Below are 27,486 nucleotides of genomic sequence, written 5' to 3'. Positions count from 1 at the left end.
AAATTGAGAATAAGTTTATCATATAACACTCCATGGAGAAGAAAAATATGACAAAGGTATAATAACTCCATAAAATCAATATTAATCATTTATTTATTGATAAATATCTATTTCTGTACATTCTGTATCAATATTTAGTGGACTTTCATTATATTCTGTGAGTATTAGTTCCTTATACTAAACTGTCTACTTATCTTTATACCCACTTCACCCCACCCTTTACCAATTCCTTCCAGTCATAGCACCAGAACATCCCTATAGACTTTGAGGTTAACAAGCTCCTAAATTTTTTATAGTGGGAATTTACTGGAATGTAGTATATGGTTAGTGAACAAAAGTGTGTGTTTTGAAGTTGACAGACTTAAATTCAAATTTTTCCTAGTTTTATGACCCGGGGAAATTACTTAATCTCTTTCATCCTCACTTTCATCACCTTTTAAAATAAGATAGTAATGCCTTCCTTATGGGATTGTTGAAAGAATTTAATAAAATAAGATGTTTTAAACATTTATAGTATCTGGTATGTAGCCTTAAAAAATATTAAGAACATGGGTTTTAAGCCTGGTTTAGATTCCTAGCTCTATTAGCTGTGTAACCTTGGGCAAGTTGGTTTTAGTTTTCTTGCTGTGTGTCTGGTACATTTTAAGTTTATAATTGGTAATATTGCTATATGTTTTTTTGTAAGATTTAATATTAACTGAGCCTTAGCCTCTTAATGAGTTTGTAAATAAATGGTATTTTTAAAATCATAGTTAATAAATATTTTGTAAGGTTTTACTTTAGGAAATTACTAATTTGTCATTTTAAAGTAGATTTTAAGCAAGATGTTTAAATTTCAAGTACCAATATTTAGATCAGAGCTATGGCTTTGAGGTACCTTTCCATGATATAGACTTTTCTGGAAGCATTTTGAGACTCTTAAGAAAGGTATTTACCAGTTGTGAAAACTCAGATAATCTCTGTGGATATAAACTGAGTTATCTTATGATTATTTGATGTTTTTTTTCCTGAAGTAAGGAAGGCTGGGGAGGGTTCTATAATAATTTTGATCTAAAGGCAGAATATGAGAGCCAGAGTAGATTAATTCAGCTTTTGTGTAAAACTCTACATAAATATAATGTGATTTTAGAAATTCTATTAAAAAGTGTTTTCAAGAAAAATGAGTAAAATAAAAACTGAAGAGAGAAAATTTAAATCATCTTAAGGAAAAAAAATTGAGAGATAAGAGATTAATCTTTAAAAACTGAAAAGACAACCCCATTTCAAAACCTTAAAAGCATACCGTGCTTCTGAAAAGAAGTACCTGTACAGCTTCATTGCTGCATTCACAGTGCAGACTCCTGGTAGTGCCTCAAGTGCTGCCTATGACCTTTATATGGAATACCATACTCCTGCTCCCTGCTCAACAGCTTCCACTTCTCAGCTACCCTACTCTATGAAGTCATCTGTGAAACCAATAAACAGTCTTATGCTTTCTCATTTTTTGTATTTTGTTACACTGTACTCTCTGATTTCTAATCTTTCTTAATTAAGCCATAATCTCAAAGTGGAAAAATATATGTGGTTATTTTTATATCCCCAGTTGCTTGGTATGTTGCCTAAAAACATTCTCTGACACATAATAGATGCTCATCTAAAATTAACTACATGCTAATTACAAATTATCCTGATCTATTTCAGTGAATCCCTTGAGTATTTTTGCTATGCACTTTTAGCCTTTCTGTGTATTGAAAGTATGAAGACTACGTGTTTTTTTAAATATTTCCCAGTTAAAACTTTCAATAATTTATGTTGGTCTTCTTCCCAGTTAGTATTAATTGGGGCCAGGCATAGTGGCTGATGCCTGTAACCCCAGCACTTTGGGAGGCCAAGGCAGGAGGATCACTTGAGCCCAGGAGTTCAAGACCAACCTAGGCAACGTAGGGAGACCCCGTCTCCACAAAAAATAAAAAAATTAGCTGCACATGGTGGCTCACGCCTGTAATACCCTCTATTTGGGAGGCTGAGGTGGGAGAGAATCACTTGATCCTAAGAAGCTGGCTTCAGTGAGCCATGATTGTACCGCTGTACTCCAGCCTGGGCAATAGAGTGAGACCTTGTCTCAAAAAAAAAGGAGAGGAAAAGGAAATATTTAAAAATTTAAAAAGGATTACTTGGTATTATTTTGTCAGCAAAATTAGATCCATTTTGTAGTAATGCTTTCATACATTTTAGAAATAATGCATCAACTCTTTTTTTTTTTTTTTTTAGACAGAGTCTCACGCCCAGACTAGAGCGCAGTGGCGTGATCTTGGCTCACTGCAACCTCCATCTCCCGGGTTCGAGTGATTTTCGTGCCTCAGCCTCCTCTTTATCAAATATCTGAATAAAAACATGAAATTATCCTCTAATTTTTATCTCTTCTTTATCAAAATATTTGACTTTGATGTGAATTATTTCTAAGATATACTAGAAGAAAATTCTGCCTCCTAATGAGCAATGTTTTATCAGCTTAATAGTTAATGACCTGCAACTGTAGTAGGATATTTTTTCTTTTCCCTAGCTATTTTTTTAAATTAGGGCTATTCGATGTATTACCATATTTAATGTGGTATACAGTTATTTCAAAGTGTATTAGTCACAAAATGCAGTCACTTAATTGAAGAAGAAAAATCTGATTCTGGCAGTATTAAACACAAATAGAATTTTTAAAAATTGCACTGCCTTGTCTGGGCGCAGTGGCTCACGCTTGTAATCCCAGCACTTTGGGAGGCCGAGGCGGGCGGATCACGAGGTCAGGGGATCGAGACCATCCTGGCTAACACGGTGAAACCCTGTCTCTACTAAAAATACAAAAAATCAGCTGGGCGCGGTGGCCGGCGCCTGTATTCCCAGCTACTCGGGAGGCTGAGGCAGGGGAATGGCGTGAACCTGGGGGGAAGAGCTTGCGGTGAGCCAAGATTGCGCCACTGCACTCCAGCCTGGGAGACAGAGCAAGACTCTGCCTCAAAAAAAAAAAAAAAAAAATTGCGCTGCCTTACTATTGATTACAAATATATATATATATATATATATAAAATCATTCTATACTCAGAATCATAAAGATAATTATTAAAATTAGTTGGATTCATTATGAAGTATATCCTGTACACCGTGGAATTTAATAAACTTTTTAAGGCATTTTTTCTTTACCTAAAGAAAGAAAGAACTCACCTCCAAATCTGCTGTTGCATCTGCATCTTACAGCTGCATCCATCTTGTCTGTCTTTGCTATCTTTATAGATCTATTCTGTACAACATAAGCCCATGTCTCTGTATTTGCTCTAGGCCTCTTTTCTTTCCTTTTCAAGACTTTTCTACTTTGATATTTTTCCCTATTTTACCCCATCACCAGTTTGTTTCTCTCTACCTTATTCCTACCTGATGTAAACTTAAAAGTATGTCCCATTTTTTAGGGTAAAAAATTTTTCCTTTACCCCCATATTCCCTGGTGTGTTGTGTTCACTTCCTCACCTCTCATTCATTCATTCAGCTCATTTCAGCCTGGTACCCACTCCACCGTGGACACTGTTTTGTCATGATCACCAGTGACCTCCTTGTTACCAGTTCAATGAGGACATTTTGTAGTCTCAGCTTATGTGACCTCGGCAGTATTTGATATATTATCTACATCAGAACAGCACCTTGTTTTGGCTTCTATGACCCCATACTTTGTTGTATTGCTTTTCTCACCATCCTAGTTGTTTCTTCTCTGTCTCTTTTGATGAAATTCAACAAGAACCACCTAAGCTGGGGAAGCAAACAATTAGATCATTCTAGTGGGGTGAGTTTGAAGGAAGGGGCTCACTAGTCAGTCCTGAAAGAGCACTGAGAAATTCTCTATCTCGTGAGAGATAATGAAGATATGAATGAGATTTAACAAACTTTGGAGAAAATTGGGAGAGTACTTGGCAAATGACAAGTAAAATTTTTTTCTTTTTATTGACAAGTAATATTTTTGAGGCATAAGTATGAAAAGAGTTGGAATTTCAAAGAGCAGTAAGCAAACATTTTATTTTCTTGGTGTGAAGATAGCAAATGGTAGTGGAGATTGTATGAAATGGGTTAATGGAAGTTTTGAAAGTGACAATGAGATTTGAAGACAAGGTCGAAAGTTATTGCAGTTTAATTACAGTTTTGACTCTTCAGATAGAAGAAAAATCTGTAGATGTTCTTTAGTTTCTTCTTGAAATTGAGATCAGTGTTCTCTTCATTCAGCCTCTACGTATAGGGGCAAGATTTGTGGAGCAGCTTTTCATATTGGCAGAGGAAGACTTGGGAGGGGTGTTCATACCTCCTGCTAGTCTGCATCAGAGAATCCTGTTAGATTGTAGTCACATCCGGAAGTCAGGATTCTGGTCTCCAGAAGGATTGTAGTATTTCTTTACCAGCTTTGCTGCCTCTGTGCCATAAGGGAGAAAAAATAGGTACTTGTTTTTAGAGGATACTGAGAAAGAATATCGGTAACTTCTTTTTTTGTTCGTTTATTTTTGTTTTTAGATACAGCTATGCTTTTATTACAAAACCGTTTTTTTGGCATTAGTTGGCTACAGTGATAGCAAGATAACATGAGTGTGCAGACCAGCTCTGATGGAACCACTGTATTCCCTGCTTACTGAACCAAACTTCAGCTACCTCATATCCATTACATACAAATGACCTGCAGTTATTACTTCTACAAATCTTGACGCGTGTACTACTGAGGGAAGAGTTGATGCTAAGGGATTTGATTACATGTTGATAAGACTACAAAAGTTCCTTTATGGGACTTTTTCTTCCTCCTCCCATCCAGTGACTTTGCTTTAGAAGAATCCCATTACTTAGAGCTAGTCTGAGTAGCAGCAGCACCCAAGGAGCATCAGTTCTTGTTAAAAAGCAATACCTGTGTGATGCACTTTGACATCACAGGCAAAGGGAAGGACCACTCTCGTTTTAAACTCCTGCAGGGTCCCTTAATAAAAAATAAAAGCATTCCATCAAGTTTTTCTGGATGGTGTCATTGCTCTACATTTGTTGGTGAGTCATTTTCTGTGCTGTGTTTGCTTTGAAGGGATCTTCCAATCTATCTCCAATATTCCTTTCTTATAGTGTCCTTTTCTTGAGCTAGGATCTCACATAACTCTAATGCTTTATTAAGAATGTCTTCCTTTTTGTCACAGTGGTTTTCTAGCATGTCTTCATAGATAACCACAAGAAAGGCAATTAGGTAGGGGGAACTATGACTTGGTTGTAAATCAAGTAATTGACTTAACAGATTAGGATATTTGGAAAGACCACGATCCTGAAAAATCCCTTTCAAATAGTTGCAGGCACTTTCATTATGTGGTACTAGTTTAATCATTTCCAGAGTGTATATTTGTCACTGTAAATGATCTGGACCACAGGATTGGGGCCATCATTCTGCAGCACTAGATCTATATCAGCCCATTCTGCTCTGTTGCTGTACAGGACGTAGGAGGGTGAGTCCAGGCTCAGAAACCCGTCGTCCATGGGGGCACCACGGCTTGCCTGGCCTCGGCCGCCATCTCTTCCTCGTGCTGCTGCTGGGGCGGTGGTGGGTACGGCTGGGGTGGGGGCTGCTCTGGCTGTCCAGGCTCGCCACCTTGTGCAGCCTCCCTGACCCCCTCAGTGGCCACCCCAGTAACTTATTTTTATTTTTATTTTTTTAACTTTCAGAGAGAGAGACATAGTAGATAATCTTTCTAACTATCAAGGAGATAAATTCATCAGCCTGCACACACATTTTCCTCATTAGATAGTTTTCTTTCTTTGTTATTTACATAGCTGGAGGACTGTTTATGTTCTCAGAATGAACAACAGCATTAATCATATATTTCCAGGATTTTTTTTTTTTGAAGGAGAATTAAGACCCAGTATTTCGGATGATTGGGAGAAAGACCTTAGTGATAAACTATTAGAAAAATAGGATTTTCCCCCCTTAGGCAAAGTCTATGAGGATATTCATACGAGAAATAGAGGAATGAGCATGATGAGAGGGGAAGGGGTGAGGGAAGGAGGCTTTAAAAGGAACCAGAAACAGTAAATGGCTGTAAGGATAGAGAATATACATAGCATTCATTACAAAGTCAAAGATAAATTTTTAAAATGTACATGCAGTGGCTGTGGGAGGAAAATCAACTTACATTCCTACATTCATAAAGGACTGGCAGGGAAATCAGGACTGTAAGATGTAACTTAAGGATGACAAGAAAATTAAGCAATTGGCAGGTAAAAGATGAGGCAGAACTGGAGAGTTACAGAATTGGGAAGCGTTAGAAGTATCATGAAAGGGCAAGGTGTAAGATCTGCTCTCTCACCATTCATCCAAATGCTGACCACCCTTAACTTAGACTTTTCTATACTTAGACTTCTCTGTACTTTTATCCCACGCTGATTGGGGTCTCAACCCTGATCCTTCCCCTTCTCCATCCCTCCAACACATCTACTGTACCACATTCTAGCTGGAACAAGAGTGTCCCTAATTGTGAGAAGCCTTCACAGGCTGAATATATAGAGTCTCCCAGCTCCTGTGTAGCTTGTGGTTTATGAGCTGCTTTAAAGCCTACTTCATCTGTAAAATAGAGATGATAATATCTACTTCAAGGTTACAGTGACTTACGTGAAACTTCTGACACAGTACCTGAGATCATGTCAACGAAAGATCTGTTAATTAGGCAAATCTTTGTGTCACAAGTCCTCTTGATTTCTCTGAAACCACACTGTCCTAGTCTCTCTCTGTCATTGGCCCTCTTCCACCTCCTGCCTATTAAACATTGGCACTTCATAGAATTTTGTCCTTCACTTACTACTCTTCTTCAGCCTCCTTGGTTTTAGCGTTCATGAGATGACTCCCAAATCTCTTTCAGTGCTTCCAGCCCAGGCTACACTCCTGAGCCTCAGCCATCTGTGTATTTACAAACTAGCTGCCAGACACCTGGTTTTGGATCTCTCTCAGTTACCTTGGATTCAGAATATGCCAAACTGCACTCATCATCTTCCCCCTAAACCAACACTTCCTGTATTCTTGATCTCATTTGGTAGTAAAAGCTTTCATCTAACTCACCCAAACCCAAGAAATATCTTAGAACCCTTTCTCTCTCTCTTTGCCCCTCCCACCCTTCATATTCAATCAAACACAAAGTCTTTCCAATTTTACCTAAGTATTTATCGAATTCATCTTCTCTTCTCCCTACCTCTAGAGAATAGGAAACAGATCAAGTAACTTTGTCACTTAATAAATAAAATCTGACTTCCTTAGTTTGGTGTATATAAGCCCTTTGTGTCCTGTGCCCTGCATAAGCTTCCCTGCTGTCCTCTCTTGCCATTCTGCACAGTGTGCCACGTCTTTTTATGCTTTCATACTTTTGCACACGCTCTTCCCTTTGCCTGTGCCATTCTCTCTCTCCCTCTACTCTCTGACTCACCACCCTCTCCCAGCCTTCTGCTCATTGGAGAATTAACGCAAGCTTCACTTCTTCTGGGAATCGTTTTTAACTTCTTCAGTAGAAAGAATTGTTCCCTCCCCTGCATTCTCATCATTCTTTATATATTCTTTCTCGCCACGTTTTATTATAATTGCTGGTTTATGTGTCATCTGCTAACTTCTTAGAATATAAATTCCTTGAGGGAAAAGGCCCTTTTCTTTGTAAACTTGTGAGGTCTAAGCGCACTGGCTAGCATGTGGTATATGCTTAATAAATTGTTTTTGACTGAACAAACAGAGAACAGTAGAATTGTTTATTAAATTGTGAGGAAGCCCAATACAGTGGAAGGGCTGAGACTCTTGTATATCTTGTCTGTAATGTTGATTGTGATCTGATAGTATAGGAAAAAAGTGCTTACAAGTGCAATAGGGAAACATCTTGAGGAAAAACAACAGTTACTTTTTAGTTCCCTGAAATACATGAGTTGACATGTACATTTCCAACTTAAAGAAAAAAACACTAAATGTTTATTTTATAAAAGATTCAGAAGATACACGTTTTAAAGATATACTTCACTGTTGCTGTTAATAGTGATTTGAAGAAAAACAATGTAAAACTTAGTTATACTTGGGACCCTTTGAAATATTCCATTTTACCACGTATAAGAACTATCAAAATTTATACTCTATTGTAACTAGCAAAAGGTAGTACATTCCTAAAATAAGAAAATAATTTACCAACACATATTATTATAAGGAAGAAGAAGTTGTAGGTTACTATATATATATTTTTTAAACTGAGCATAATTTTAATACCATCCTCAAAAATATACTGAATATAAATTATGAGATATGTTGTAAGATATAAATATATTCTTGCAATAGGTGGGATAATCCAATCTCTTTGGAAAACAGGATTCACAAAATTGTACTTAACAGCGGTCATATTTTAGAATGGTTCCATCTTAATATTTCTAGATAAGCGTTGTAACTGACAGAATTTATTCATCTTAAGTGTGATGACTGGGTTTTCACATTGATGAGTGAGATGCGCCTCCCTCAAACCTTGTTTACAAGGACAACATATTGGTTGTCTGACGTGAAGAGAGGAAAAAGTCAGAACTTACTCGTTTCTCCTAGTGTCCCTCTTAAGAGATTCTTTAACAAACTTTTAAACATAAATTATTTAAAATACTGTCCTAATGCAGTTTTGAATCATTGCCATTTAACAGCATTTACTTTACAATTAGATATAACAAATATATATTAAGCTGTTTCTCCTGTCAATATTCTCGTGTGTCAGTTTTCTTTAAAAACATTTTCAGAGGGCAAATGCCTAGAATGCTGTTGTAGAACTACCGTGTTTATTTATAACCCACCTTGAGAGTGAAAGGTACTGTTTTTATACTGTCTCAACTCTGTGATTATTCAAGCTTTTTATTTAAGTCAGTATTTCAAAGAAAGACCCTGGAATTTTCTTTTTCAAAAAGTTCTGCTTGCATAAAGGACCTGTACCTGTGTCTAAAGAGAAGAAAAGCAAGGTCTCCTTTTGGCATCAAGCCCAGTGGAGTCTAGAGGTTTGGCCATTTTTTTCACATTGCCATATTCCTTTGAAAATGAGAAAAATTCTTAAGGCTGCCAAAGAATGAAATACTTTGATCTTTCAGCTAACATTAGAGCACTTCTCTCAGGTACAAGATATGACAAAACACATTTAATTTATTCTCCCTTTATAGAAGGACTAAATAGTTTAAAGCAAAAGAAAATCTGAAAACATACTATAGTCTTTTTGTTAAAGAAAAGTACACCTGCTCCAAAATAGAAACAACAAAAAGTTGGTAATTCAAAAAAAGGAAGCCATTGAAAACATTTAAAATATTTACTTATAGTTAAAACATGGAATCATCTAATAATACCATGTTTGCTTTCCTTGCTCTGAACTACCTTTGGCCCTGACTCCCTCCTTTATTTGCTTGGGAGCCATTAGGGTATGTTGTCCTGCACAGAAGGGTAAATACATTCCCACCGTCATCACCCTCTGCAACTCTTTATTCTTCCTGTCCGAACTACCATAGTAGTTTTTTTTTTCCCATTGCTGCTTCCACATGAGCATTATTTCAGACAATCACTTTGCAGTTTTCATATTCAGCTTCATCTGTCTTAAATAGCTTTCCCATTTATACCACATCTGCTTAATTAAAATTTTTACCAATCATTCAAAGTTTACTGTTAGAATTACTTCCTCTGTGACATCTTTGATCATCTAAACTCCGGAAATGCCTGCACATTTTTCTAAACTCTTGTAACTCTTACTATTCGTATCTCTCTATGGTATCTAGTATTTTCTGTAAACATCTGCATTTTGGCCTCCTAATGGAAGTATACAATGCCATCTGTGAAGAATTCTTGTCAAAATCAAACCTGAATCTTAGCACACATCTGGATTTAAGTACCATTTGTAGAAAATACAGAAGGTAGAGGAACATGTGAAATGATACCAAGGACATACAGTCATCAGAATTTTACAGACTATTAGAAATTTTATGGGACCAATGACCACCTTTTTCAACAATTAAATTGAAAGGTAGGGGCAAAAAAGACAAGGGAGAAAACCTATATATTAAGAGAGACATAAGAGACAGGAAAGCTGGGCACAGTGGCTCACACCTGCAGTCCTAGCACTTTGGGAGGCTGAGGCAGGAGGATCACTTGAGCCCAGGAATTCAAGACCAGCCAGGGCAACATAGGAAGACCCTGTCTCTACAAAAAAAAAAAAAAAAAGTATTTTAATTAGCTAGACATGGTGGCACATGCCTGTGGTCCCAGCTACTCAGGAGGCTGGGAGGTGGGGAGGATCGCTTGAACCTGGGAGGTCAAGGCTGCAGTGAACCACTACTGTGCCACTGTACTCCAGCCCGGGAAACAGAGTGAGACCTTGTTAAATAAATAAATAAGACTACATCACAATTAAGAACATTTGTGAATCAAAGAACACTGTCAAGAGAGTGAAGAAAAGATCCACAAATGGGAGAAAATATTTTCAAATCGTATATATTCATATATATAATAAGGGATAATAACCAGAATATGTAAAGAACTATACAAAACTTTTCTTAATGGGAAAAGGACTGAAGTAGAAATTTCTCAGAATAAGATATACACATGAAAAGCACATGAAAAGGTATTCAACGTCACTAATCATCAGGGAAATGCAAATCAAAACCACAATGAGATACCACGTGACATTCATTAGGTTGGCAGTTAAAAAAAAAAAAAGAAAATACAAGCGTTGAGGATGTGGAGAAATTTGGTGGGAATTTGTATTTCCACAGCTGCTGTGGAAAAGGTAGGGCGATTCCTCAAAAATTAAAACAGCATTGGCCAGGCGCGGTGGCTCACGCCTGTAGTCCCAGCACTTTGGGAGGCCGAGGCAGGCAGATCACGAGGTCAGGAGATCGAGATCATCCTGGCTAACATGGTGAAACCTGTCTCTACTAAAAATACAAAAAATTAACCGGGCGTGGTGGCGGGCGCCTGTAGTCCCAGCTACTCAGGAGGCTGAGGCAGGAGAATGGCGTGAACCTGGGAGGCGGAGCTTGCAGTGAGCCGAGATCGCACCACTGCACTCCAGCCTGGGCGACAGAGCAAGACTCCATCTCAAAAAAAAAAAAAAAAATTGAATTACACAGCATTACTGTATGATGCAGCAGTTCTGCTTCTGGGTATATACCCAAAAGAAATGAAAGCAGGGGCTCAGATAAATATTTGTACACCAATATTTGTAGCTGCATTATTCACAGTAACCACATGGTAGAAACACCCCAAATGTCCATCAGCAGGTGAGTGGATAAACAAAATGTGGTACATAGGTGCAATGAAATATTATTCAGCCTTAAAAAGGAAGGATATGCTGACATATGCTGCAGTATGAATGAACCTTTAAAACATTATGCCAAGTGAAATAAGCAAGTCACAAAAGGACAAATGTCGTATGATTCATGTTAGGTACCTAGATAGAATAGGCAACTTCACAGAGACAGAAAGTGGAATAGAGGTTGCAGGGGCTAGAGGCAGGAATGGGTGGTGGGATTCAGGACTAATGTGTACAGTGTTTCTGTTTAGCATGATGAAAAATTTCTAATGACGGTTGTACAACAGCGTGAATGTACTTAATGCTACCAAACTTAAAAATGGTTTAAATGGTAAATTGTATGTTATGTTTATTTTACCACAATATTTAAAAACAGGTGATTTAAGAGACCTACTCACCAAGTGCAATGTAAGGACTTTTCTTTGGATGCTCATTTGAACACACTTGAAAACTTGTCTAAAACAGGAAAATTGATAATGCTGATTTGAATTTGAAGATGTTAAGGAATTATTGATACTTTTTTAGGTGTGGTAACTATCTGGCAGGGAGGTTTTTTTTAGATATACAGGCTGAATTTTTTACTATGAAATGATATGTATATGTGGGTTTTGTTTCAAAATAATCCAGTGGGAGGTAGGGAGTGAAAAGGAATATAGATAAAGCAAGACCTGCCATGAATTGATAATTATTGGTGCTGAGTTTCATTGTGTTATTTAATATAATTATATATAATTATTCATCATATTATTCTCTCTGTTGTTGCATATGATTGAAGTTTTCCATGATTAAAAAAGTGTTTTTAATTGTTAATTGTGCATTTTGCTATTATACCAATCTTTTGATCCGGAGGGAACAATTGTTTTTTAGCGTATCAGGAAGCCATGGTTTTTGAGATATCGTTTCTATGTAAGCAGCCTAAAACCTGACACAATGTACTTGAGCCAGCAAGAAAGTTTAGTGACTAGACAGAGTTAGCTTCAAACCCAGCTTCATCCAGGGCTCAAACATCACCATATTCATTTTCCAGATCTGGCAATTAAAGATTGGCTACATTCTCGTGCTCTAAATACTGGCTTCTGGCAGTTCCAGGCACTCTCTCCATTGCCTGACATTCCTGAGAATAACATTCTCACATCACCAAAGCCCAGCACAAAATAAAAATGTGAAAGTCAGTGATCCAGCATTTGCATCAGAAATCCTGCTGTACTACTCTGAGTGGCCCAACTTAGGTGTTAGCCCATCCCTGAACCAGTCCCTGGAGCCAGACTAGTGCAACCTCCTTATTAGCTTGGGCCTGAGCTATTTGCCCATCCCTGCATCAATTCCACAGAAATGCAGTGATTGGCTTCAGCCAATTAGCATTTACTTGCAGAGGCAAAGGTAGGGTCATCCTACCCAAACTGCATATTTGAGACTGACAAAGAATGATTTCCCAAAGGAAAAATCAAGTTACTGCTACAAAGAACTAATTACTACGTTTTAAATAATGTAATTTGACTCTCAGTATATCCCAAGTCTCTGTTATTCTACTGAATTTATAAATTTGCTTCACTTGAGATGTTATGCATAGTAAAACTTTAAGTAGAAGTAACTAAAGTGCCATGTAAATAAAACTTGTAGTGGATGCCTGTTATTTGCGAGCCAGCTTCGATTCTTCTGTATTAGTCAGTGTTCTCCAGAGAAACAGAACCAATAGGAGATTTAGATAGAGGTTGGCTGTGAAGAATTGGCTCATGCAATTATGGAGGTACAGAAGTCCCATGATCTGCCATCTGCAAGCTGTAGACCCAGAAAAGCTGATGGTGTAGTTCAGTCCACATTTGGAGGCCTGAGAACCAGGGGAGTCAATGGTGTAAACCCATCTGAGGGTAGAAGATAAGATGTTCCAGCTCAAGAAGTGAGGCAGAAAAAAAGGGTGAATTTCTCCTTCCTCTGCTTTTTGTTCAACAGAGTGGATAATGCCCACCCACACTGCGAAGAACAGCCTGCTTTACCGAGTCTACCAATGTAAATGCTAATCTCACAGACACACCCAGAAATGATGTTTAATCTGGACACTCAAGATGTTCAGTCTGTGACACAGTCAAACTGACACTTAAAACCAACCATCACAACTTCCTTACTAGTAATAGTACCTGATGAAACATAGTTTCTTTTTTTAAGTATTAGGCCTCTACTTCAACTATTATAAAAATTTTCCACTGTATCAAAGAGAGGTAATTTAAAGTAAAATTGTTTTTTAATTAGGTGAAATTTCAATGTTAATGTCTCTGTATATTCTAAACCATCTAAAGCTTATTTTCTGGTATGTTTTTATCTCTTTCAGGGCTAATTTCATATACCGAGTATCTTTTCTTGCTTACAATCCTCACTAGTAAGTATCCCACAGTTTTTCTCAGAGATCATGTGGAATTCTCTGTTCTTACCAAACAGGATTTTAAAAGTTTGGCATTTATGTCTTTATCATTAAAAACATTATTGATGCCTTAGTTTCTATATCTGCAAAATGATAATGTTGGATTAGGTTATCTCTTTGGGTCTCTTCTGCCTCCTGTGCACTATAGCAGCCCATAGCTTTGTCTCTTTAATAGAAAGTTTGTTGAACTAGAGAATCATAGTGGTAGTCTAGGCTTTAAAAATGCTTATCTGACATTATACAAAATTCCTGACCAGTACTCTTCAAAGTGTGAAGGTCATGGAAAACAAGAAAAGACTGAGACACTGATACAGATTAGAGAAGACTCAGGAGACATGACAGCTAAATACAACATGGTATCTTATATTTAATCCTAGAATAGGAAAACAGCATTAGTGAAAAAACATAAAACCCAGATAAAGTCGATAGTGTAGTTCATAATGCTGTGCCATGTTAATTTCTTAGTCTTTATAAATGTACTGTGGTTATGTAAGATGTTAACATTAGAGGAAGACCAGGTGTGGGGGCTCACCCCAGCACTTTAGCTTGAGCCCAGGAGTTTGAGACCAGCTTGGGCAACATGGTAAAACCCCATCTCTACAAAAAAAATTAAAAATTTGCGAGGTGTGGTGGTGCACACCTGTAGTCGCAACTACTTGTCGAGGCTGAGGTAGGAGGATTGCTTGAGCCCAGGAGGTTGAGGCTGCAGTGAGCTGTGATCACGCTACTGCACTCCAGCCTGGGTGACAGGTGAGACCCTGTCTCAGAAGAAAAGAAAAATTAGAGGACTCTGTGGACTCTTTGTACTATCTTTACAAAATTTCCAAAAGTCTAAAATGATTGCAAAATACGTTGTTGTTGTTGTTTAAGTACTCTGAGAAAGGGAAATAAAAAGTAATCATTAATTTGAAAATAACCAAGGTACTGTAAGAATATAGAAAAGCCCCTAGTGCAGCTAAAGAAATAAATTAAGCCTACAAACTAATTTTGCATTGAAAGGGAGAACACTTACTAGCAGAGCAGCAGCACCTATGGAAAGAGTGTTGAAGAAGGCAGGGAACAAAGCCATAACACCAAATATCAGCCTTTGGAATTGTTATAAGAAATCATTATTTTTCTGTGTAGGCTCTTACTCATACAGTTTCTGCTAGTGTATGTCAAATTTGAAGACCTATCTATCTACAAATAACTTGCTTTTCATCAACATTTAAATATTCATTTTTCACTTCACTGCAGAACCCCATTCTGGATTTCATGTTGCTTTTAAAATGCTGGATACAGATGGTAATGAGATGATTGAAAAAAGGGAATTTTTTAAGGTAAGTAGATGCTAATTATTTTAGGTTTATCATAAAATACCTGGATGTTTGTGTGATAATTTTACATTTCCATTAAAATCAAAATTGTATTCATTGTTTACATATGAACTATCAGGAAATTATTTGGACATTCAAAAATATTAAATTTTCTATAATACAACCATAAGGACACCAGTAAGTGAACAGAGCATAAGATTCCAAAAAGAGAAGTAAGCATAAGCATCTGTTTTTTAGGGTTACATTTTTATGATTTCAGCAAATAATATGGTAAGAAGAGTTTCATAGGATATATATTTTTTAAAGAATATGTGTTGATATGCTAAAATTATACCAAAAATTATTAAAGATATACAAAAAGAATAGACATAATAAAAACTTAAGCCTTCATAAAGAATTGGAAAAAAGTGAAAATGCTGCAATAGTTACAAATTGGTGCAAATTTTCCAGGAATTTGCTCTAAGGCTAATATTTGAAGAGCTGAAAACGTGTTTAAATGGTATTTTCTAAGATGTAACTCTAGAACACCCAACAAGTAAATTTTACTCCGTTCCCAAAAATTTGGTGCTAATATTAAAAAAAAAAAACAAAAAAACCTCAATGCACATCAACAGTTTGGTATGTGCCAGTTAGGGTTAAGTGTTTTTAATCGATTGCAGTGCCTTATGGAGAAAAGAAAATATAGATATATATATGGCATAGTGCTTAGCACATACTAGCTATCCCTCTTGATGAATTAATGAGTACTTATGTAAATGACAAATTAGGCGTGTACATAAATGACTTACAACATTTTTTTTTAAAGCCTTTGTGATATGAAGCAAATGAACCTCTTACATTGCTGGTGGGAATAAAATGGTACACAAATGTTAGAAAACAAAATTGGCAGATTCTTTTAAAGTAACATATATCCTTGGCATATGACCTAGCAATTCCACTCTTACTTAGTCAAGGAAAACATATTCACCCAAGACCTGTATATTAATATGCATAGTTGTTTTATTCATGATAGCCAAAACTAGAAACAACCGAAATGTTCATCAAGTGAGTGGATAAACAAATAGGATCCATACAATAGAATACTACTTAACAGTAAAAAGGAACAAACCACTGATAAATGCAGCAACATGGACGAGTACATACTGTACGATTACATTTATTTGAAATTTTAGAAAAGGGGACTTACCTACTAAAAGCAGATCACTGGTTGCCTGAGGCCAGGAGAGAGTCAGGAATTGACTGCAAAGAAAAATGAGAGAACTTTCTGGAGTACTGGAAATATTTTAGATCTTCTTTGGAGTGGTGGCTACACTGGTATATAAATTTGTCAAAACTCATCCGGTGCATGATCCTGAAAGCAAAAACTGCATTTTAAAGGGGTACATTTTACTGTATACAAATTGATTCCAAATCCATCTTGTTCTAGAGCCCCTGCTCTTTCCTCAGTGTCAGCCCTCCTCATTTGAAGAATTCTTAGGAGGCCTGAGTTGAGAAAGATCCTGACTCTGAGCTTGGAAATGTTGGGCTTGAGCAACTGAATGGCCATCCCTACAGATGGACAAGAATAGCAAGCAACTGGAGATCAGTAATGTAGCCAGGATTGGGGAACATCCTCATAGGGGTGATAATTAAGTCCTGAAAGTATATGACCCCAAAGGGGAAGAAATAGAGTGAAAAGGGATAAGACCAGAGACTTGGGGAGCAGTGTTTCATTTATGAGGTCAAACTGAGGTTGAGAAGCCAACGAATGAACCTGAGAAGGAGCAGAACAGTGAGCAGAGTACCAAAGAGCCCAGAGAGTGCAGGATAATGGAGTCTGAGTGCAGGATAATGGAGTCTGAGGAAGACAAGAGCAATGGGAGAGGGAGTGTTTAAAAGCAGTGAACTCTCGGGGGTGGGCACGATAGCTCACGCCTGTAATCCCAGCCCTTTGGGAGGCTGAGGCAGGCGGATCACGTGAGGTCAGCAGTTTGAGACCAGCGTGACCAACATGGAGAAACCCCGTCTCTTCTAAAAATACAAAAAATTAGCCGGGCGTGGTGGCGCATGCCTGTAATCTCAGCTACTCAGGAGGCTGAGACAGGAGAATCGTTTGAACCCAGGAAGCAGAGGTTGTAGTGAGCCGAGATCGTGCCATCGCAAGCGAAACTCTGTCTCAAAAAAAATAATAAAAATAATAAAAAAGACACCGAACTCTTAAGAATAAAAAGTGGGCAGCTAGGTAGGGACTGAGCAGAGAGCCTCTGAAATTGTGTAGGTCAGTTGGAACCATTACAGAGCAGTTTCAAAAGAGTCGTGGGGACCGACACCACAGAGCAAAAGGCTAAAGAGGAGTGAATAGAACTTCAAAACTGGTAGCAGTAGATAAAAATATTAATTTGAGATATTTGAGGACTTAATCAAATATCTCAAATAAATATTTGAAGGAAATGTGTTTGCACAAGTGGGACCTGAAATACCAGTGCCATAAGTCACAAAATACCATCCAGCTACTTCACTTTACCTCAGGGACAAGAAATGGATAGATTTAAAACTATTATTATTCATATGGGGGTAATTTGTATGAAAAGGCCATATACCTAAATAAGTGAAATTCTGTTAGGTTAGTTAAGCTGTGAGAATTTGCATTTACCATAATCCTTTCAGACTTGGGCGGATTTTATTTCTGTTTTTATTCTTGGGAGTTACAAGGTACACAGCCAAATCTTGGAAGTACTGGACCCACTGTACACACATCCAAGAATAGTAAAGCTGGAGGCGATTTTATAAAGTGGGCATAGCGGAGCCCCTGATAATAATAGTGGGTGTCATACTCATCAGCACCAAAGTTTTGATGCACTGTGGTAATGTTTAGTGATATGTGGCCAAATCACAAAGTCCGTAGACAAAGGAGATCCTGAGCATGAAACTGAACATGAAAAAAGGCAATAGAAGGCATACCGTTGTTGTTGTTTTCACAGAGCTACACTGATGCGCCTTTTACCATACAGTCCTTATTGTACCTACAGCCTCTACTCCTGAATTTGTTATGCATACCTACTTTAAAATTTTTTCAAATACATTTTTTCACACAATAGCTTAACATGCTGAATTTATGGAACAATTTCTGAATACCACAGATATCTCCATAAATGTTGGAAAATTGTTGGGTGATTACCTCATGAATTAAGAAAATATCCAAAAGAATATGTAAGGATACATCATTGATTTTGTTTTTAAGTATATAAAGGTCACTTTTGTAAACATGAAAGAAGGTTCTTTGTGCTGATCATAGAAATGAACCACTAAAGTTGATTACCCATAGAGCGTGATACAGCATGTCATTTAAAAAAAAACAGCATTGAAGAGGAAAAACTACATTTACATTAATTATTTGAATAGTTTTTTCACTTCCATGATCTTTGTATTAGTAAACCTAAGTATGTAGCGCGCACGCGCGCGCGCGTGTGTGTGTGTGTGTGTGTGTGTGTGTGTGTGTGTGTGTGTGTCCTCGCTCTGTCACCCAGGCTGGAGTGGTACAGTGGCGCAATCTCTGCTCATTGCAACCTCTGCCTCCCGGGCTCCAGCGATTCTCCTGCCTCAGCCTCTCGAGTAGCTGGGATTACAGGCATGTCCCACTGTGCCCAGCTAATTTTTTGTATTTTTAGTAGAGACAGGGTTTCACCATGTTGGCCAGGCTGGTCTCAAGCTCCTGACCTCAGGTGATCCACCCGCATCAGCCTCCCAAAGTGCTGGGATTACAGGCTTGAGCCACCATGCCTGGCCGTATGTAGCATCTTATATTTGAGATTTTCTTCAAAGAACCAAATAGTTCTTTTCACATCAAAAAAGCATATTTAAAAGGCAGGGATTTATCTTAGCTTATCTAAATGTTTTCCTAGTAGATTTTATTTATTGCTCTCCCCACCATATATGTACTACAAAAGTAATGAGAATCACTTTAATACCTAAAACATAAATGTAACAAAGTGATTTGAGTAGCAAATGTAAAAGTAATAATGAAGTATGGTAATAAAAGCCTTGTGAAGATGTCCTAAAATACAGATTGCCTCAGTTTGTTACTTTTGTGTTTTGTAAATATTCATGTTTTATTAACATTCAGATCTGAAAACTGTGTTAGTAAGTGTATTGCTTACTTCTTTATCCCAAGAACTCGTAAAATAGCAACTGTCTGTGTGAGCTGTTCTCTGTCAGCTAATAATAAAAAATAGCAACTGTGATCAAAGCCAGGAATGGTTAATCCATTTAATCTTTACCTTGATCAATGGTACATGTGCTTATGTGGGATACATGCCAGGGTTTTAGTGCAATCTCTCTAAACAGTAGATTAATGACAGGTCTGTTTCCTAGTATCGGTTGCTCCTTAGGTGGTCCTTTTATTTCACATTGCTTTCATATTGGTGGGAAGGACTACACACTTAATATAGTAGCATTATAGTTTTATCATACTAAATACACCTGCTAGAGTTATTTTTAAATAAATATAGATGCCTTTTACGTGAGTTGTCAGGGAAATGCAAGTTAAAACCACAATGACATACTACTACACTCAAGAGAATGACCAAAATTAAAAAGACTGGTCACATCAAATGTTGGTGAGAATATGAAAAAACCAGAATTCACTTTGGAAAATAGTTTGGCAGTTTCTTATAAAGTTAAACAGATTTATTATCTCCTACGTGTTTATCCAAGAGAAATTAAAACCCACATCCACAAAATTGAGTTGTAAAAGATGTTTGTGGCATTTTGATTCACAGTAGCCAAAAACTGGAGCCATGAAAACACCTATCAACAGGTGATTGAATAAATAGTGGTATATTCATAAAATGTAATAAAACACAACAATAAATGGCAACAGACTACTGGCAGGCAAACAACATGGGTGACTCTCAAGACCATTATGCTGAGTGAAAGAAGGCGGACACAAAAGAATACATACTATTTAATTTCATTTATTTGAATTCCTAAACTAGGGGAAACTAATTTAGGTGGGGGAAAAAATCAGAACTGTCTCTGTGGGAACAAGAATAAAAGAGAAACCAGGATTGACTGGGAAGAGACACAAAGAAACTTTGTCAAAATTGTATGGCTGATATTTGTACATTTTAATATATGTATTTTTTCCTGAAGAGCTGTAAATAATAATTGGGAGGGGAACAGGGAGCAGGTAGAGGTATAGAAGAGCCAGGAATGGCAGAATACTGGTAATTATTGAAGATTAATAATGTTTATATGGTGACTTGTTGTAGAATTCTGTTCATTTTACTTAAGTTTGAAATTTTCTGTAATAAAAATTTGTAAGAGGTTCCAGGGAAATAAGCACAGGGAGAAATGTTTGGATATTGAACTTGGCATTATATCATTTGATTGTCAACTTTAAAAATAAAAGGTAAAATAAATATAAAGCTTTTTAACTTTTTTCCCAAAAATAATTAAGTAGGGGAAAGGGGGGCATTGAAAACTGGGTGAGAGATTTAGAGAACTAGAAATAAACCACTTGCCTAAAACAAACATAGTAGAAATAGCTAAATTCAAAATAATTAATACGGAATTAATTGCAGCAGTTTTCAAACTGTTAAATAGCCCAGAAAAAAAATGGATAGAGGTTTGTCTCCTAATTGATTTGAATCCATAGTTTGGGATTTTGTCTACATCTGATTCTTTTAAAATGCTTTCTTTTTTAAATTTGCTTTCCATATGAGGATTGATACAATTGATTCTGAAAGGCAGGTAGGTTTTTTAATGTACTCAATTTCAAAGTACTATTTACAGTGTCCTAATTAGTAGAAATGTAAGTCTTTAAATTATTTTAATGCTTTATAAATGCATAAAGGGAAAAGGAAGACTATGTGTATGATATAAATAGCTTTTTAAAAACTATAGGCCGGGCACAGTGGCTCAAGCCTATAATCCCAGCACTTTGGGAGGCCGAGGCGGGTGGATCACAAGGTCAGGAGATCAAGACCATCCTGGCTAACACGGTGAAACCCCATCTCTACTAAAAATACAAAAACATTAGCCAGGCATGGTGGCGGGTGCCTGTAGTCCCAGCTACTCGGGAGGCTGAGGCAGGAGAATGGTGTGAACCCGGGAGGCGGAGCTTGCAGTCAGCCGGGATCATGCCACTGCACTCCAGCCTGGGTGACAGAGTGAGACTCCGTCTCAAAAAAAAAAACAAAAAAACAAAAAAAACCTATATACTTGAAAATGTCACCATAAACTAGTGATACAACTAATTATGAATAAAAATTATCTTGAAAGGACAGCATAATCTTGAAGTTCTTATAGAGTGCTGCCTAAGAACATGTATCTATTAAGTAAACTAGCTTTCTTAGTAGAAGATTGTAGTAATAATAATGTTAATACTTTGTTATCTCTTTTGTCCTTTGATTCTTGCATTGTCTAAGAGAAAAAGATAATAGGAGTTATGATTAGAAAAAATTTAAGGTGGTGGCTCACACCTGTAATCCCAGCACTTTGGGAGGCCGAGGCGGGTGGATCACAAAGTCAGGAGATCGAGACCATCCTGGCTAACACGGTGAAACCCCGTCTCTACTAAAAATACAGAAAAAAAAAAAAATTAACGGGAGTGGTGGTGGGCGCCTGTAGTCCCAGCTACTTGGGAGGCTGAGGCAGGAGAATGGCATGAACCTGGGGGCGAAACTTGCAGTAAGCCGAGATTGCGCCACTGCACTCCAGCCTGGGCAACAGAGCAAGACTCTGTCTCAAAAAAAAAAAAAAAGAAGTTAATATTTAGCAAATAACTAGTATATATTTTATAACAATAAGTTGGCATCTATTTTTTAGGTTGTTTTGAAAAATCTGGTAGGCACACATGTAAACTCATGTTTGCAATCTTTTTAGCTGCAGAAGATCATAAGTAAACAAGATGACTTGATGACAGTGAAAACTAATGAAACTGGATATCAGGTATGTACAGATGATTTCCAAACAATTGATATTTATAATAGCTACTCTATTTTGTTTGTTCAGATATTCCCGATAGTTACCAATAGATTTGGTATCAGCAATTTAATTTTTTTAATACAGTCATGCACCACATAACTTTTCAGTCAACAACAGACTGCATATACGTGGTGGTCTGAACAATAGGCTATACTTTATGGCAGAGGTGTGTGGTGGGGTATACCATCTAGGTTTGTGTAAGTACACTCTGATGTTTGCACAGTGACAATCACTTAACAATGCATTTCTCAGCAATACATGACTGTATTTTAAATATATGTGCTATATTTACATGTTCCTAACTTCAGGTGGTGCACAGGAGTATGTAGGTAGAGCAAAATTTCCCTCTCATTCACACAGTTCTCCTCCCTGGGCAATTAGTACTTTTAGTTTCTTGTGTATTCTTCCAGAGAGATTTTATGTATATATAAGTATACATGTAAAGAAGTAAATAGATATATCTATATTATTTTTTCTGTTTTAATATAAGCAGTAACATACTCTACATTGTTCCACACTCTTCTTTTTTAACTTAATATATGTAAAGTTGTCTTTTTTTTTTTTTTTTTTTTTTTGAGACAGAGTCTCACTCAGTCTCCCTGGCTAGAGTGCAGTGGCGTGATCTCAGCTCACTGCAACCTCCACCTCCCCAGTTCAAGCAATTCTCCTGCCCCTGCCTCCCAAGTAGCTGGGATTACAGGCACATGCCACTCACACCCAGCTAATTTTTTGTATTTAGTAGAGACAGGGTTTCACCATGTTGGTCAGGCTGGTCTCAAACTCCTGACCTCAGGTGATCCGCCCGCTTCGGCCTCCCAAATTACTGGGATTACAGGTGTGAGCTACTGTGCCCAGCCCGTAGTTTTTTTAAAAGCACTCATTAAAACAAATAGGGCAGGGAGGTGGACATTGAACTTGGTAAAGAGCATCTACAAAAAACCTACAGCTAACATACTTATTGATGAAAGAGTGAATTCTTTTCCCCTGACATCAGGAGTAAGGCAAGGATGTCCATTCTTGCTACTCTTGTTCAATACAGTGCTGAAAGTTCTAGCCACTCCAGTAAGGCAAGACAAGGAAATAAAAGGCCTATTGATTGGAAAGTAAGAAATGAAACAGTCTCTTTTCGTAGATGGCATTGTCTCTGTAGAAACTCCCAGGAAATCTGCAAAAAAAAAAATCACAAAACAAAACAAAGCTTCTAGAACTAATAATTGATTTTAGGAAGGTGACTAGGTACAAGAAAAATGTACAAAAATCAGTCACGTGTATATATCAGTGAACACCAGGGACACAAAAATTTTAAATATAATACCATTCACAATTTTCAGAAACTAAGGAAATCTCTTCAGCAAATGTTGCTGGTACAACTGGATATCTATGTGTAAAAGAATAAAGTGGGACTCCTGTCTCACACCACATATAAAAATTAATTCAAATGAATGTAAGAGCTAAACTTATAGAGCTCTTAGAAGAAAACATAAGAGCAAAGCTTCATGGCATTGGATTTGGCAACAGTTTCTTAGATAATGATACTAAAATCACAAGCAACAGAAGAAAAAGTAGATATATTGGATTTCATCAAAATTAAAAATTCGTCATTTTGGGAGGCAGAGGTGGGCAGATAACGAGGTCAGGAGATCGAGACCATCCTGGCTAACATGGTGAAACCCTGTCTCTACTAAAAATACAAAAAAATTAGCTGGGCCTGGTGGCAGGCGCCCATAGTCCCAGCTACTCAGGAGGCTGAGGCAGGAGAATGGTGTGAACCTGGGAGGTGGAGCTCGCAGGGAGCCGAGATCGAGCCACTGCACTCCAGCCTGGGCAACAGAGCGAGACTCCGTCTCAAAAAAAAAAAAAATTAAAAATTTGTGTTCATCAGAGGACACTGTCAAGAGTGTGAAAAGATAACCAACATAATGGAAGAAGATACTTGCAAATCACATATCTAATAAGGGTCTATCAGTATATATAAAGAACTCTTCTTACAATTCAACCACAAAGTGATTAACAACCCAATTAAAAACTGGACAAAGGACTTTTAATATTTCTCCAAAGAAAATAGGCAAAAACAAGCACATAAAAGGATATTCACCACCTTTAGTCATTAGCGCAATGCAAATTAAAACCATAGAGAGATATACAGCCACCCAAATGACTAAAAACAAACCACTGACATACCAGATGGTTGCAAGGATGCAGAGAAACTGAATCACTCATTGCTAGTGGGAATGTAAAACCACCACTCTGGAAAATAGTGATTGTGCTCCTGGGATTGTTCGTACAAAACCTGTACACACATGTTCTTAGCAGCTCAGCTGGGCAGCATCCAGCCCAAACTGGAAACAATCTAGATATCTTTTGTTGAATAAACTGTGGGACTCCATTACCATGAAATACTGCTCTGCAATAAAAAGAAACACAATTGATATGGCAAAAGATACGACAACCTGAATGAATCTCCAGAGAATTATGCTGGGAAAAAAAAAAAATGCCAGTTCCTAAAAGTTACAAACTGTATGATTCTATTTATATAACATGTTTGAAATGACAACATAATGGAAATGGAGAATTCATTAATTGTTGTCAGAGGCTAAAAAGAGGGTGGGAGCAGGAGGAAAGCTGGTGTGGCTGTAAAAGCAACATGAGGAATCCTTGTGGTGAAGGAATGTTCTATATGTTGACTGTGTCAAGTTGTGATATTTCACCATAGTTTTGCAAGATGCTACCATTGGAGGATACTGAGTAAAGGGCAGAGAGGATCTTTTTGTATTGTTTCTTACTGTTGTGTGTGAAATCTATAGTTATCCCAAAATAAAAAGTTATTTTCTTTAAAGGTCTCATGAGAAACACTTATTTGTTCCTTGGGTTATCAGTTCTTCTTGACTGGGTTTTTGTGCCTTTTACCTGATTTGTTCTTTTTCTATTTCTTGCTACAGTGTCTTTGTATAGTTGTCATGCCTTATCTTTTCCTCATGCCCATGGTCTATCCAGACCCTCTCTGCTCTGGTAGAGCACAAATGATATTCTCCTTAATACTCTTCCCACCATATCTGGAACTAATTTATCTTTTCCCCTGAGCTGCAGGTGCTGCATTTTGCTCCACCATTTTGTTGACTAAAGGAGAGAAGGGAGTTCCCTGGTCTAAATGTAATCCTTACTGGAGCACCTAGACTCTGCTTTCTCTCTGTGATTCTATTAAAATGTTCCAGATCACAGCCCACTCCACCCTCCAAGGTATATCCCACCCTGTGGGCTTCTGATTATTCCCTCAATTTAACATAGTGCCCTGAAAGAAGCCGTTGAAGCCCTTCTTCACTCTGCTCAAGTCCCACCAAGCTCCAGAGAGGAGCTTGCTGAATAGTTTGCCATGACTTGTCTCAGGGTTGTCTTCTCACCCTGTTAATCTACTTATTGCAGAATTGAAGATTTTAATGAATTCCTCCTAAGGAATTCATTAAATGAATTAATGAATGAATTAAATGAATTCATTTAATGAATTCCTCCTAAGGCAGTAATCTGACATTCTGAGAAGCAGGGTCGGGGTGGTGGTAGGATTAGGAGACATGCTAGACTATCCCACACCTGAGTCTAGTGTTTCTCTGACTGCTGTTTTTCAAAATTGTGGCTTAAACTTATACCCCCTTTTGTTGTTTGGTTGCTGATGGTTTTTTTTTTTTTTTAGCAGTTTTGTTATTTTTGTTATTTTATTAAAGAATTGAAGAATGTGTGAATCTGCCTCACTCATTACGTTTAATGGAATTCTCACCTGTTGATTTTATAATTAGGAAAAGCAAGTGTTTTCCAAGTATTTCCAACATTCAACAAAAGCTCAAAGACTTTCTTGCTTTAACTCTCTCAGTGCTGCTTCATTAGTAAAGGCCTAGAGATCATATTTTGAAGTAACATTTATTTCACTATTCTAAACTTCCTTTTTGGCCTGATCTAAGATCTTGTTTCATGCTGAAGTCCACCTTGAGTATTTTATCCCTTATTGTTTATTGCCTACTTGAACAACGATGGTTATGGAGTGTTATGCAAAATAACAGAAGGAATGGCTCTATCCCTCTTTTACAACTTTTGTTGTTGTTGTTGTTGCTGTAAGAAGAATCCTTTCTGGATATTATTCTAAGATTTCTACTCTACAGATTCTATTTTTATTCTTATTTATAATTATTTTAAATTATTGTGATTTTTTAATAGGAAGCAATAGTGAAAGAACCTGAAATTAACACAACTCTTGAGATGCGTTTCTTTGGAAAAAGAGGACAAAGAAAACTTCATTATAAAGAATTTCGAAGGTAAATGCAAATATTTACATTCATTTAGGGAAATTTTATGGGTAAGAAATAAAGAGAAACAGAATATATTCATTTTCTAGAACTGCAGATCATAAAACTAAAATACTGTTTGTGGATTTTGTGGATCTGTGTAGTATTTATCTCTGAGAACTAAACCTGTGAAATAGAAACTAAAATTAGTATGCTCAAAATATTGTACCTTACTATAGAAAGTAATATCTGTTTCATAGAATACAATAATTCTTTTTAGTAACTTAATGTTTGCAACAAAGAACCTTGCGCCTAGCGTCAGTTGTTCTTTAGGCGAAACAAACCAACCCAACTTAAAACAACAACCATTTGTTATTTTTGTGAGTCTTTGAGTCAGTTGGGCAGTTCTCCTGATTGGAACAGGATTGGCTGATCTTGACAGTACTCTTGCATTTGCAGTCTGCTGATGGGTTTGCTGGCTGCTGGCTTTTCTAAGATGGTCTCAACTGGGACACCTCAGCTCTGCTTCATGTAGTCTCTCATTCTCTAGCACAAGGGTTGGCAAACATTTTCTGCAAAGGCCTAAAGAGTAAATATGGTCTCTGTCACAACTACACAACTCCATGGTTGTAGTGTGAAAGCAGCCATAAACAGTACATTAACAAATAGACATGGACATGTTCCAGTAAAGCTTTATACTAACATTAATTTTAAGTACTTATTTAACCTCCCTAAGCTCATTTCTTTATCTAAAAAGTAGACATAATAATGCTTACCTTATATGATTATTATAAACATTAAAATACAGTGTCCTGTCTACCATCTTCCCAATGATAATAATGCCATGCATAGTGAGACAGTGCACCTCCCTGTGCTACTCCACTAACCAAAGTCTTAAAACAGATATCAAAAAGCAGTACAGAATAGTGGGGAAAAACACTGACTTGGGAGGCAGGAGACCTGCATCTGAATCTAGTTTAATAAAGATTTATTGAATGTGATATATGCTATTATGTGTCAAATTACCCCTCAAACACTAGGGATAGTACCTTCTGGAAACTATCTAGTAAACATGCAGAAAAACATTTAAATACATTGTAGTCAGTGCTTTCTTAGATAAATAGGGTATTTGGGTAGCACAGAAGATCACTTAGTGTACCCTGTGTTGAAGGTTGGGACTAGGTGATCAGGGAAGGCTTTCCAGA

At 37.2% G+C, this 27,486-nt stretch overlaps 1 protein-coding gene and 1 non-coding gene across 3 annotated transcripts in view; both read left to right on the top strand.

Moving 5' to 3' along the window:
* Window positions 1–27,486, top strand: part of MICU2 (mitochondrial calcium uptake 2) — a 115,663-nt gene that overhangs the window by 72,083 nt on the left and 16,094 nt on the right. Inside the window, exons 5-9 of one of the 2 annotated variants that reach the window (XM_034936443.3) lie at window positions 13,639–13,686; window positions 14,965–15,047; window positions 20,748–20,774; window positions 21,909–21,974; window positions 26,214–26,311. In XM_034936443.3, the coding sequence (XP_034792334.1) occupies window positions 13,639–13,686; window positions 14,965–15,047; window positions 20,748–20,774; window positions 21,909–21,974; window positions 26,214–26,311 (322 nt within the window). The remainder of the gene's footprint in view (window positions 1–13,638; window positions 13,687–14,964; window positions 15,048–20,747; window positions 20,775–21,908; window positions 21,975–26,213; window positions 26,312–27,486) is intronic. The other variant, XM_003833031.5, reaches the window with a different exon arrangement.
* Window positions 8,441–8,541, top strand: LOC112436941 (small nucleolar RNA U13). Its single transcript, XR_003025608.1, has one exon. It is a non-coding gene; the product is annotated as a small nucleolar RNA U13 (small nucleolar RNA).

The sequence above is a fragment of the Pan paniscus genome, chromosome 14 (genome assembly GCF_029289425.2).
Source record: "Pan paniscus chromosome 14, NHGRI_mPanPan1-v2.0_pri, whole genome shotgun sequence".
NCBI lineage: Eukaryota > Metazoa > Chordata > Mammalia > Primates > Hominidae > Pan > Pan paniscus.
Note: the sequence above shows the minus strand (reverse complement) of the source record. Positions and strands in the feature narration are given on the sequence as shown.